The sequence below is a fragment of the Cyprinus carpio genome, unplaced genomic scaffold (assembly GCF_018340385.1).
Source record: "Cyprinus carpio isolate SPL01 unplaced genomic scaffold, ASM1834038v1 S000006675, whole genome shotgun sequence".
NCBI classification, from domain to species: Eukaryota; Metazoa; Chordata; class Actinopteri; order Cypriniformes; family Cyprinidae; genus Cyprinus; species Cyprinus carpio.
In genome coordinates, this window is record NW_024879293.1 from 138,440 (window position 1) to 152,729 (window position 14,290).

Genomic DNA, 14,290 nt, shown 5'->3' on the forward strand with positions numbered 1-14,290 from the left:
GATTTTTTTTTTTTCACTTAAGTCATTGTTACAATAACATATGACAATATAAAGACCTTTCTAAAAACGTTTTCTTAATCACCTGTGCAAACATGCCATTGTCCTGCTACAGGAGGCAATAGCTGCGTTTCCACTGTCGGGCCAAAAGCATGTGTGTATCGTTTGACTGCCTGATTCCTCTTGGCAGCATGTGATAAGCGTTTACTGATTGAGATGATCATCTGGTGTGTGTGTGTGTGTGTGTTTCCCTTCAGAATTGGGGTGCCAGTACTAACCGGAGTCCTCTGTGTATAGCGGCGGTTCGGCTGTTGCTCTGCAGTTCACAACGGCTGATTTGGTGCTGTGCTGTGAGGTTGCATGCATGCTCGCCGTGTTTATTGGATAGGCAAGTCCAATCTCCCAGTTCTGAAGTGAGATATTTCTTGTGTAGATAATGTGAACAAAATACTTTTAATTAAAAAAAAAATCATAGAGGTTAGTCATCTTTCTTCATCAACTTTGCAAAAACCCATTCTTTTGCTCTTTTGAAATGAAGAGAATTGGCTTAAAGCCCAGACAGATATATAAAATAATAAACTGAAATCCATCCATAATGGTAAGTAGGGACTTCCTGCAATTCATCAGCATTATCAAAATAAAACAAGTTTAAATCACCCTTCAAAATAACATTATATTGCTACCTAATTATTCACAATTACATATAATTATACAGTCTATTATAATATACATATATTATAAAACATTTGAATATACTATACTGTACTATAATACTTGGATGAACTTAATCAGCCACAACATTCATTCTTATATCTTTATAATTATTATTAATATTACTTTATTTTTTTAATTACATAAATTTAACAAATCAACAAAGTTACTTACTACTGCAATAATCATATTGTACTGTAAAATAAAAGGTCAGTATAATTAATAATAATAATAACCAAAGTATTTAATAGTTTTTTTATATTATAACATTATTATCATCTTAATTTTAACAAATGAGCAATCCTATTGTATTGTAAAATAAATATTTATTATTATTAATGATAAATACTGAGTTTTTATTTTACAGTAAAATAATATTATTGCAATTATATTTCTTTATAGATGAGTTATTTTTGTAATAATAAAATGTATGTTTTGGTTATTAATATTATTAAAAATACTGAATGTTTATTTGCCAGTGCAATAATATTACATTTATATTTAGGCATTTAGCAGATGCTTTTATCCAACACAACTTAGAAATGAGGACAATAGAAGCAATCAAATCAACAAAAGAGCCAACGATATGTATAAAATAATATAGCACTAGTATAGTAGTATAGCACTATATTATTATTATATAATAATAATAATAAAAATATAATAAATTATATATAATAGTATAGCAATATATCTAAAAGCTATATTATTGCAATAGTGTTTTGATGGTTTTTTTTTTTAAAGGTGTATAGTCTAAATAATACAATTAGAACTAATACAATAAGTATATTCATTATTTTTGTTAATATGAAATACTTTGTATTTTAAAGTGCATTAGGATTATTGCAATTGTAACATTTATTTATTGATTTATATAATTTCAATATAAAATTTCATCATAATTTAAATAAGACAAATCTCACTGTCTATATGAGGATTACTGACATTTATTCTGACTGTTATTTCAGTGACAGAAGTTCAGCTGCAGTATTAATGTCATGAAGAGACTCTATAACATCTCACTGTCACTGATTTATCATGCAGCTCAAAGCATTATGGGTAGAATCTCCCGTCAGTCTCTTCTGATTCATCAACACAGTTTCACTGAAGATCCATAATAATAAACCCTAAACCCAGGATAGAGCGGCTGAGTGAATGTGGTCTGGACTGTGTGTATATGTCTCATTGTGTTTCTGGAGACGGTGTAGAAGGACAGAGTTCCTGCTCTGTGATCCACATACACTCCTATTCTCCTGCTGATGGGCTTCACAGGGATTCGAGTCTCTTTGTTATTGTGTCTGAATGAGTAAGTGGAGTGAGTGCAGATCAAACTCCAGGAGAGATCATTACATCCAAACACACACTCATCACCCGCTCCCTTCCTGCTGATGTTCTTATATGATACTGATATATCCACACCATCATGTCCACTCCACTCAGTCTCCCAGTAACAGCGTCCACACAAACTCTCTATACACAACACCTGATAATAATAATCAAATCTGTCTGGATGATCAGGATACAGCTGAGAATCTTCCATGTGTGTCACCTTTCTGTTCTCTTCAAACAGACTGAGTTCAGTGTTTGCTGTGTTTGGATCCAGTGTGAGAAAACAGACCCCTGAACACAAGAACAGAGACATTAACCCTCTGAAGTTGATTAACGCGTATACGCGTTTTGGGGTATTTTCCCCTGATAACCCCGAAAAGAACTTAAATTACACTTTCAGTTTTGATCGTAGGTATAAGAGCAATACATCAATCGAATCTGTAAAGGGTCTACTTTTTTTTGTATACAGACATAATAACAACAAAACTTTGTGCACTTATAAAATAAAGATAACACACAAGGAGTGCTGTCTGCAGCCTTTGTCTGCGCTGATCTTCAGTTACAAATGCGTCATTAAAATGAACTGTAACTGAGTGAATACTCAACACAGAGACATGAGAGAGATATCTATAGAAAGCCTGACATGTCTACTTTTAAACTAAACAAGTGCTGCAGAAAACAAATATTCTGTGATAAAGTAATCCATATGAAAACAACGCGATGTCCGTTTTTTCACGTCTCCCTTCATTATCTTCTAATGCGACCACGCCGCCGCGCTGAACGCGCTTTTGAGATTCAAATGTTTCACTGAAGCGCGCGGCTTTTGAATACGCCCACACAACAGAAGACAACGCAGCGAGACTGTTCTTCAAGTTTTTTTTTATTTTAAACTGTTTGCTTCGCGATGAGAGGAATAAGACATAATTCACCCCAAAAAGATGTGATGTGGTTGCGGATTTGAGATTTGGATTTCCTCAGAAAAAAAGAATGAAGCACTTTATTCAGCAGAGATCATAAACATGAGTAAGTCTCTTTTTATTTATTTATATACTTGTACTAGTTTTTCACATAACGTGTAAACATTTTACTAGTTAGACTTTTTCCAAAACTATAATTCCTGACTAAATGTATAATCAAGTGAAATATTATGAAGTTTTCAATAACAATATACACTACTATACCATTCAAAAGCTTGATGTAAATAATATAAATGTACCAATAATGTAACTGTAACAAATGTAATAAATAATGCTGTTCTTCTTTTCAATTTATCCCCCCTAAAAAACCTGAAAAAAATATTCTCAGCTCTTTTCAACATTAATAATGATAATAATAATGATAATAATAATGATAATAATAACAATAAATGTTTTTTTTGTAGAAAATAAGATTGTTAAAAGGATTTCTGAAGGATTGTGTGACTGGAGTAATGATGCAAAAAATTCAGTTTGAAAGTCAGCTTTGATTGTTCCTAATAAACTGTTTAACTGCATTCACAAGTGAATATTAAATTATGTTGTGGGATAATTAAATATATTCTAAATAAACTACAAACATAAAATTATATAAATTTATTTTGTCCTCACATTCTTTCTTGTAACTCATCCCTCTCAGTGACACAGCTGACTGAATGGCTCATTATGCAGCTCATTATGCAGGCCTTTGTCTTCTCAGGTGTGAATTCATGATAGTTGACGCCTACTCGCATATGACTTTTACCAACAAAAAGTGTCTTAGAAAAATTTAAATCAATATATTGTTTTCTGTAAGTGAGTAAACAAAGATGATTTTCACATCATTTAGAAAAAAATAAATTCTAGGCTACAAGCTCCAGTTCTCAAAAGTCCCGGGAACCACTGTTCTGTATGTGTTTTTATTTCTTTATTCAAGTGATTTAACATTTTTTAGTTTTTTCACACTAACCACGCATAACATTTTTTTTCTCAAAAACACAATCATGTACATACATGCTGCCTCACATATTATTATAGCCTAGTTTGTGCTGATTACAGTGAGATTAGACTTTAGCCATTTAGATATTTATAAGAAACTGAAAAAAGCACAAATGTCAGGGCATGACAAAACTTCTCCAGGCCCCAAAAATACCCTTAGACTCCAGAGGGTTAATAACAACAACAATCACTACAGCTGTTTGTGTGTGTGTGCACGTGAATGTTGTTTGTAGCCGTACATTTCTTTGGTCCTGCTGTAATCCTGGATTCTCCTCCATGATCCACACTAGAAAACACACACAGAGTTGCATTCAGTCAGTGAACACAAAGTTTTAGATCGACAGTTTTAAAAAATATTAGACAGAAATGAATCTTAAATGAGTGGTTGCTAGGGTACTTGGGGTAGTTGCTATGCTGTTGATAAGATGTTCTGGGTGGTTGCTAGGCTGTTGCTAGGGCACACGGGGTGGTTGCTAGGGTCTCGCTATGCAGTTGCTAGTATCTGCTTGTTAAGTCTGACGTCACACGTCACCATTTCCGTGTCCAAACGCTCTATCAGATACCACGAGAAAACAACAAAAGGTGCTAATATACACTCACAATGTGATATAATACTACCAAAAAAATGTATAATCCTAACCTTTAACTCCATACTGAAATTCCAGATAGCCAGACAATGAAAATATAAATATAAACAAATAAATATACAAATTATTTGTGTTTGGGACGATGTGAGCATGGAGACTGTAGTGTACACCGTAAGTTTGAAAACGTTTAGTTTGAATGTTTAATATGAATAACCAGTGCTAATAAACGGCTGCTGAGGTAGTATTCAAGTTGAGGCTTGAGTTGAGGCTTGGACCCGGAAACAGCGCTTCTTACGTCACCACTTAAAAACCGAATTATCATCACATTGCTAGCATGTTTTGGAAGGATTTAACAAGTTCTATGCTTGATTGAGTCTCAAGGGATTCTGGGAGTTTAGATTTAAATTTTGTCAGTTGGAGATTGACGGAATGTTCAGATGAGCCAAGACCATTCAATGTAAATCTGTGGGATTTTGATGGCTTTTAATCTTTTTCTTTCATTTTTTTCTTATTATATTACAGTATTGTTTCTCAGATACTGAACTGGTTTAAAGCTCAGAGATTCTGCAGCAATAAAATCTCTTCCTGAACTTCACAAGAGCTTGAAGAAATGTAGCGGTGAGACGTGTGTTTGAGTCTCAAACCAGACCATGAAATCAATACAGAAAAATTTGTCTGTACTATCAAAAATACATATGAATCAGAAATGTTCATAATTTTCCATTATTTTGACAGATAACTGATATTGTATTTTTATATTGTAAAATATGCTCTTTTAATGTCACTGTCTCTGTGCATTAAGTGTTTTCTTTATATAAGAGGAAAACATTTAACATGTAAATAAACGTGTTCCGTTCATATTTTGGGCTCATATGCTTTTTTGCACATAGTATGCTTTACAGTTTGGTCTTTATCACTGTCCTGGTTCATTAAGCCACATTAAGTGTTATTCGTGTTCAGCGTTTTAGAAAGGCCCTGTTCAAGTTCTGCACAAGCGAGTGAAAGTCACACTCGCAAAGTTAATGTTAATTATTAAACCAAACCAAATCAAATATTTCAAAAACATGCAGCAATTTGATTATTTTATGGAGTGATAGGCAGTGGGTTTAATCAGTGACATTATTAATAGATTTACTATCCGGAGTGTTCTCATCATCTCCATAACCTGCTTCCTTTGGTGTTTTTACACATAGAAAAGAAGGGAAAAACTCAGTGCAATGCCCAGTGTGCTCTCAGAACGATGATCTGAGTTACTATTGCAATTCTCGATGACATACAATGGTGACATTTTTCACAATCATGACAAAAAATAAACTCAATAGTGTAAAGGCAGCGTGATCCTCCCAGTATGGTGGATAAACAAAGCAGTTTCCCAGAACTCAACGCAGCATGACGTCAGCTTCACATTCTCTAGATATTCCTGTAATAAGGTGTGATATTAAAATACCAAGTATTACGTATTACGTTATTCTCCTGACGTCTGAACATGAAAGAACAGCTCATTCAGTCAAACTGATAAATAAAGATGATTTATAATTTGAAATTATTTGTTTCAGTCTTTTTGAGTGGAAGAGCTTCTCATAATCTAAACACAGTAGACTCGTTTGGAAAAAGCTGGGTAAAGCCTTACTTTTAAATCGACACCTGTTAATTTATTTTCTCATCCGTAATAAATGAATACATTTGATATCAGATCGAGCGCTAACAGTGTCGGCTAATTTCTGAGAGATTTAAGTCAGACGAAGGTAAGTGTCAGTACATAAAACCATTTTGAATAACATGCTTACAAGAACATAATGTTAAAAGTTGTTTGATGTTGTAATATTTTTAAACTGTATTTTTAGCATGACGTTGTTTCGAGACGTTTATTATTTTTTTATTTCTCACATATGGTTGTGGTCAAAAGTGTACATCACATGGCTGAATATGATTAATGTCATTAAACAAAACAATATTTATGTTTATTTATTCATTTATTATTATTCAGGACTGGCCTGATGAAGCTTTTTCATTTAACAGATGTTTATGTTTAATCTGCAAGTCAGAATTATAACTGTTCAAAAAAAGTAATAGTGGTTTGTTTTGTGAATCCTTTGTTTGTCCTGAGCAGTTCAATTGCCTGTTTTCTTTAGAACAATCCTCTAGTTCCTGCAATTCTCATTTTTTTCCAGAATATTATGCATATTTGAACCCTTTCCAGCAATGAATGTATGATTTCAGATCCATCTTTTCATACTGAGGGCAACTGAGGCACTCATACACAACTAGTTCAAAAGTTAAACATTTACTGATGCTCAAGAAAGCAACACAATGCATTAAGAGATGCAGGGAGTAAATTATTTGAATTGGATGATCAGGGTAAACTGTACTCATTTTGTCTGAAAATAAGAATAAAATATGTATTTTATGTAGCTTCTTAAGGGCAGTACTAAATTAACAAATATAATCTTTAAACAAACCCAGAAAAATGTACTCATCGTCCTGTTCAAAATATACAGTCCCAGCTCTTAATGCATGGTTTCATTCAGGAGCATCAGTGAATGTTTTCACCTTTTATAATAATTGTATATGAGTCTTTCAGTTTTCCTCAGAGTGAAAAGATGGATCTCAAAATCATGAAAAACTATCACAAAACATAAAAACAGCTGTGGGTCATCCAGTGTATGTAAACTATTGAAAATTTTTATAAATTATAAATTTTCATTTATATAAATTCAGTTTCAGATTTATAAATTCAGTTTTAATTTTTATTAATTCAGTATTTGTAAATATATGTTATGCAAAATTGCTTATTCAGGACAGTACTAAATAAAAAAAAAAACATGCAATGTTTTTGAATTTGTCAAAATGATTGCATATTTTGCTAGCACAGAGATGGGCAAACTCGGTCCTGGAGAGCCGCTGTCCTTCAAAATTTTCAATCCAGCCCTTATTAAACAGACCTGAAGCTAATCAAGGTTACAGGATAACTAGAAGGCTACAGGCAGGTGAGTTTGATCAGGGTTGGAGGCTGCAGGACAGCAGCTCTCCAGGATCCAGTTTGCCCATCTCTGTGCTAGGGGTATGTAAATTTATGAGCATAACAATATCTTCTGTAGCTTCTGAAGGGCAGAATTAAATGAAAAAATATGCATGGGCATGATGGTGCCATTAGAGTTGGAGAATATGTGTGTGTGTGTGACTGTCTGATTGAGATGGAGCCATTATCACTGTCATGACTTCGCAGTGTTCATTGCAAGTGTATTCATTGTTGTGTTTGTTTTTGATTAGTATACATATTTTATTGTTTCTTTTTAAAATTATTTTACTTTTTTAATCAGTTTAATGATTTACTTGAAGTGTCTGTATTTGCTAAATATTTGAAATCTTTTTCTCAATCTAAATGATGTTGCAGTCCTGTTGTGTTTAATGAATAATATTTGCAGTCCTGTTAAATGTTTGCAGTCCTGCATTTGCTGAAAAAAAAAGAGTTTTGTTGATGCTTTGCTGTTTGTGGCTTTGTTTACAGATTTTATAAGTGCATATGATGCATTGTTGTGTAGAAGCCCCATAGCATTGAAAAACATATTGAGTGTAAAATAATTTATAGACATTTACTGAAACATGAGTGGCCATCTACAGAGAATTAACTGCTTTTACCCTAAATATTGTGGAGACTTTACTTCTCGTGCACAGGACGATACGTGGATTTACCAGTGAGTGAGTAAACATTTCTGTCTGTGTCTGGAAGTTTATTTTGTTAGTGAGCAGAGTGAAAAAACTACTGCACACATTAGAGTAAGTTTCTGTCCGTGTCAAGAAACCAGAAACGCCAGGGCCCATACACGGAAACTGCCGGAAATGCGTTGACATGAGCAGTCCGGAAACACACTTTTTCATGTAGTGCAAAAAAATCAGGTTAAGTAATAATTTACTTTTAAAATTAATATATTTATAAATGGTTAGTGCATCTAAATATGGAATATATAGTATTTTAATATATTTTCCTATAAGGAACTTTTCAATGCAATTAAACATAAGCAAAAATCATTTTGGTTTCTTAATGGGTAATTTTATGAACAAGGTTTTAGTTAGAGACAGTTTAACTGTGACCTAAAAATAAAGAATATTGAACTTAAATTAAGAATAGCTTAATATATTTATAATAATATGAAATAAATAAAAACTTTCTGCTTGACATACTTCAGTTTGTCCAATGAGCAGTTTGGATCATCCAGTTTTTCTAAGAGCAGCCTTTCTCTGTCACCATACAGCCAGACAATCTACAAACAGGAATAGTTCATGTGACAATCAGACATCTCTTACACACATTTATACACATTTCAGCCAGTAATTATTCCTTATATGGTCATGTCTTAATTTTTACTTTGTGTTAAAAATAAACTTCTCCCTCAGAATGGTTAGAATGGCAGGGCCGTGGCATTAGCTGCAAGAATTAAGAATGCCACTTAAAGTTTTGAACTAAAATATTATTTCAACCATATAGCCTGTGAATAAATAAAATGCATACTTTTCATTGAAATAACACTTAGAGAGTGTACAAGTTGTTCTTGATCAAGATTAAATGGATTCATGACTCTTAAAACTATATTAGTTGAGCCAATAGTGCGGCAAGATACTGACATGGGATTATTATTAACCAATCAGATGTATCTTATTTAGAACAGCTGTTACACAGATGATTTAGCTATCAGACATGAGCAGCAGCAGCGCATTGATCATCATCAAGGACATTCTTTGTGTGATTGTAAGTATTCATTTAATTAGAATATGATATTTATATAAAATGTTTGTTTTGTACACTGTGTCGTTCAAACGTGTGTAAGCGTCTCGTTAGTGTCGTTTTAAGTAGGGTAACGTTTCAGCTGGCGAACTAGCAGTAGCCAGAGCCGCTGAGAATATCATATTTAATGGCTCTGGCAGTAGCTAGCATCATGCGATTACATATTTGATTTGGTTTAAACATTCCATTCTAACGGTAACACTTCGTCCAACTCACATAGACTACAGCTCCACTGTATGTTGGCGGATAATTACCTCAGACCGTTTTGCAAACGTTTGCCAAAAACTCAAGGCAAACATGAACATGAACCTGTTGATGTTTAAGAAATATATTTAATTATCAGTTACATCTGACATAACGTTAAAGGGTCCGTATTCTAATATTCTAACCAATATTCAAACCGGAGAGCTAAGAGCTCTAACGTTAGTTAGAACTGTATGTAATAGAAATATGATTATAACTATCAAAGAACATAAACTGCATGTAAAAGAAACAAGATTATAAGTATAACTATCAAAGAACATTGGCTATCAAACAGAGCAGAGTTATAATGTACATAAACATGTCATACAGATTTACTTCTGCAGGAGTAGCAAACACACAAACACACCACATTCCACATGTGTACATACATACACACATGTGCCCTAGTCATCTTCATCTTGTTTTGGCATGAGCCACCATCCTCTGGTTGCCAGGGTAATAATGTCCTGACAAGTGGACACTATCTTTCTGCTGTCCTCTGAAATGACATCAACACGTTCATCTGATGGTTGTGATGACATTCCTGATATCCATGCAATGAAGTTAAAAAGTTGGTGAGGCATTATACTCATGCCATTTTCCAGTGTGAAGTCACCTGCTGTGGAAGGCTATGGAAGCTTTGGGTATGTTTTTGATGTCTTTTGAATGATTTTTTTAAGTGTCATTGCTGCATGATATAACACCCGAGAATCATCCGTGTTGATGGTGGCATTTTCAATACCTCCTTCACTTGTCATTTCTCCTTCACTTTCTTCAGATGAGGAAAAAGCAGAGGAGACGGCAACTTCATCAGAATCAGAATCAGAAAGAGCTTTATTGCCAAGTATGCTTGCGCATACAAGGAATTTGTTTTAGTGACATAAGCTTCCAGTACACAGAAACAACAACACACAGTTAAAAAAAAAAAAAAAAAAAAAAAAAAAAACAAAATAAAAACCCTTTTGCAGATAAATAAGTGTATAAACAATTGTGCTATAAATGATAATGGAATTGGATTGAGTAAGATGCAGGGATGTACTAGGATGAAGGGGTAACAAATAAATATAAGGTTATTGCACTTTTTTATTGTGTAAGTGGGGAACATTTAACTGTTCATGAGGTAGATTGCCTGGGGGAAGAATCTGTTCTTGTGCCTGGCTGTCTTGGTATTTGCGGCTCTGAAGCGCCGGCCAGATGGCAAAAGTTCAAAGATGAGGTAACTTGGGTGTGAGGGATCCAGAGTGATTTTCTGAGCTCTTTTCCTCACTCTGGATGTGTACAGTTCTTGAAGGGTGGGCAGGGGAGTACCAATAATCCTTTCAGCAGTCCGGAACAGTTCTCTGTAGTCTTCTGATGTCTGATTTTGTAGCTGAACCAAACCAGACAATTATTGAAGTGCACAGGACAGACTCAATGATGGCTGAGTAGAACTGTTTCAGCAGCTCCTGTGGCAGGTTAAACTTCCTAAGCTGGCGAAGGAAGTACATCCTTTGTTGGGCCTTTTTAACAATGGAGTCAATGTGATTGTCCCACTTCAGGTCCTGAGAGATGGTGGTTCCCAGGAATCTGAATGACTCCACTGCAGCCACAGTGCTGTTCATGATGGTGAGTGGGGGGAGTGCAGGGGGTTTCTTCTGAAGTCCACGATCATCTCCACTGTTTTGAGCGTGTTCAGCTCCAGGTTGTTAAGACTGCACCAGACAGCCAGCTGCTCAACCTCTTGTCTGTAAGCAGACTCGTCACCGTCCTGGATGATTGTGGTGTCGTCTGCAAACTTCATGGAGCTTGACAGAGGGGTCTTTTGAGGTGCAGTCGTTGGTGTACAGCGAGAAGAGCAGTGGGGAGAGAACACATCCCTGAGGGGCACCAGTGTTGGTGGAGCAGCTGTTTGACATGAATTTCTCCAGTCTCACTAGCTGTTGCCTATCTGTCAGAAAGCTGGTGATCCACTGACAGATAGAGCTAGGAACAGAGAGCTGGGTCAGTTTGGTCTGGAGGACTGTTGGGATGATGGTGTTGAAAGCCGAACTGAAGTCCACAAACAGGATCCTCACATAAGTCCCTGTTTTGTCCAGATGTTGCAGGATGAAGTGCAATCCCATGTTGATTGCATCATCCACGGACCTGTTTGCTCGGTAAGCAAACTGCAGGGGGTCCAGTAAGGGTCCAGTGATGTCCTTCAGATAAGCCAGAACCAGTTTTTCAAACGACTTCATGACGACAGATGTTAGAGCCACAGGTCTGTAGTCGTTTAGTCCCTGTATCTTGGGTTTCTTTGGAATGGGGATGATGGTGGAGCGTTTGAAGCAGGAAGGCACTTCACACAACTCCAGAGATCTGTTGAAGATCTGTGATAAGATGGGGGCCAGCTGGTCAGCACAGGTTTTTCAAACAGGCTGGTGTAACACCATCTGGGCCTGGTGATTTTCTTCTTTTGTTCTTCCTGAAGACCTGGCGCACATCATCTTCACAGATTTGAAGAGCAGGTGGTGTGGAGAGGGGGGGATTGCAGGAGGTGTTAACGGTTGTGTAGAGAGATGGTCAGAATGGGTGTTGGGGGTTTCAAATCTACAATAAAACTCATTCAGGTCGTTAGCAAGTTGTTGATTAGCCTCAGTGCAGGGGGATGGTGTCTTGTAGTTAGTGATGGCTCTCAGTCCACTCCACACTGAAGTTGAGTCGTTGGAAGTAAACTGGTCTTCCAACTTTTTAGCATATGTCTTTTTAGCCGCTCTTATCTCTTTGTTCAGTGTGTTCCTGGCCTGATTGTACAAGACTCTGTCCCCATTTCTGTAGGCATCCTCTTTGGCCTGACGAAGATGTCTGAGTTTTGCTGTAAACCATGGCTTATCATTGTTGAATGTTAAATAAGTCCTGGTAGGAATGCATATATCCTCACAAAAACTAATATATGATGTTACGGTCTCTGTGAGTTCGTCCAGATCGGTGGTAGCAGCTTCAAAAAAAACACTCCAATCAATGAGGTCAAAACAGGCTTTTAAATCCTGCTCTGTTTCGTTGGTCCATCTCTTTACAGTCTTTACTACAGGTTTAGCAGATTTAAGGTTTCTGCCTGTAGGTTGGTATAAGATGAACCAGACAGTGATCAGACAGTCCCAAAGCTGCTCGTGGAACAGAGTGATATGCATCCTTTATTGTGGTGTAACAGTGATCCAATATATTACTGTCTCTGGTAGGACATGTAACATGCTGTCTGTATTTTGGCAGTTCACGGGAGAGATTGGCTTTATTAAAGTCCCCAAGAATGATTAAAACAGAGTCCGGGTTTTGTTGTTCTGTCTCTGTGATCTGGTCAGCGAGTTTCTGTAAAGCCAGGCTTACGTTGCGCGCTTGCGGAGGGATATATAAACACTCACCAGAATGAACGAGTGAAACTACCGCGGCGAATAGAACGGCTTGCAGTTAATGAAGAGTGTTTCGAGATCTGAGCAGCACATCTTCTTTAACAAAGTTACATCTGTACACCACCGTTCATTGATGTAAAAGCATGTCCCGCCACCAGTTGCGTTTTTACCGTTGATTCTGCGTCGCGATCCGCTCTGAACAGCTGAAAGCCCGGCAGATGGAGCGCGCTGTCCGGTATGGCGTTATTGAGCCAGCTTTCCGTGAAACACAGAGCAGCAGAGTGTGAGAAATCCTTATTTGTCCGAGAGAGCAGAAGGATTTCGTCCCTTTTTGTTGGGTAGAGAGAGCGGAGATTTGCCAGATGGATGCTAGGCAAACGGCGTTCGAAATCCGCGCTTCCTGAGTCTAACGAGTGCACCAGCTCGCTTCCCCCGTTTGCGTGTCCTGAAGCGTTTGATCAGCGCCGCTGCTCCGCCGACAACAACGTTCAGTAAAACGTCTGAATAATTGAAATCCGGTAAAAGATCTTGTGGTGTGTTCTGCCGAATGTTCAGCAGTTCTTCCCTGGTGAAACTGATCGTGTTTGTTAAACAAAAAACAGGAAAAACGAACAAAAACAGTACAAACACTGGAGAGCCAAGCACTGAAGCAGCCATCTGCGGCGCCATCGAGAGCTATGACTTCATGCACAATCTCGTCAGCTGACAGATTTTTCTTTCTTTCTACCTATCTATCGAACTGTATTGCCTTAACTTTCGGGCTAGGCTTTTTCAAGCCAACTTAAAAGTTTGCCAACAAATTTCATCTAGTTTTTTGTACTAATCTTATATTGTTACTGCAACTACACTGCACGTATCTGTATATGTTGTTCATACTGTATATCTATTCTGCTCTTATATAATATTTAATTTATATTACTGTAAACCATACTACTTTCTTAACTGTATACTACTGTCCATACTGCACTGTACAGTACAGGTCAAAAGTTTGGAAACATTACTATTTTTAATGTTTTTGAAAGAAGTCTCTTCTGCTCATCATCAAGTCTGCATTTATTTGATCAAAAATACAGAAAAAACAGTAATATTGTGAAATATTATTGCAAATTAAAATAATAGTTTTCTATTTGAATATACTTTAAAAAATAATTTATTCCTGTGATGCAAAGCTGAATTTTCAGCATCATTACTTCAGTCTTAAGTGTCACATGTGACATCCAGTCTATCACATGATCATTTAGAAATCATTCTAATATTCTGGAATCATTCTAATATTCTGATTTATTATGAGTGTTGGAAACAGTTCTGCTGTCTAATATATTT

At 36.1% G+C, this 14,290-nt stretch overlaps 1 protein-coding gene across 1 annotated transcript in view; it reads right to left on the reverse strand.

The window, feature by feature from the left end:
- Nucleotides 1-1,624: 1,624 nt before the first annotated feature.
- The window catches only part of LOC122144431 (NLR family CARD domain-containing protein 3-like), a 103,630-nt gene continuing 90,964 nt past the window's right edge, over nucleotides 1,625-14,290 (reverse strand). The window contains exons 5-7 of the mRNA XM_042755353.1: nucleotides 8,810-8,838; nucleotides 4,229-4,275; nucleotides 1,625-2,317 (exon numbers count right to left, since the gene is read on the reverse strand). Coding sequence (XP_042611287.1) covers nucleotides 1,799-2,317; nucleotides 4,229-4,275; nucleotides 8,810-8,838 — 595 coding nt within the window. The 3' untranslated portion in view covers nucleotides 1,625-1,798. The remainder of the gene's footprint in view (nucleotides 2,318-4,228; nucleotides 4,276-8,809; nucleotides 8,839-14,290) is intronic.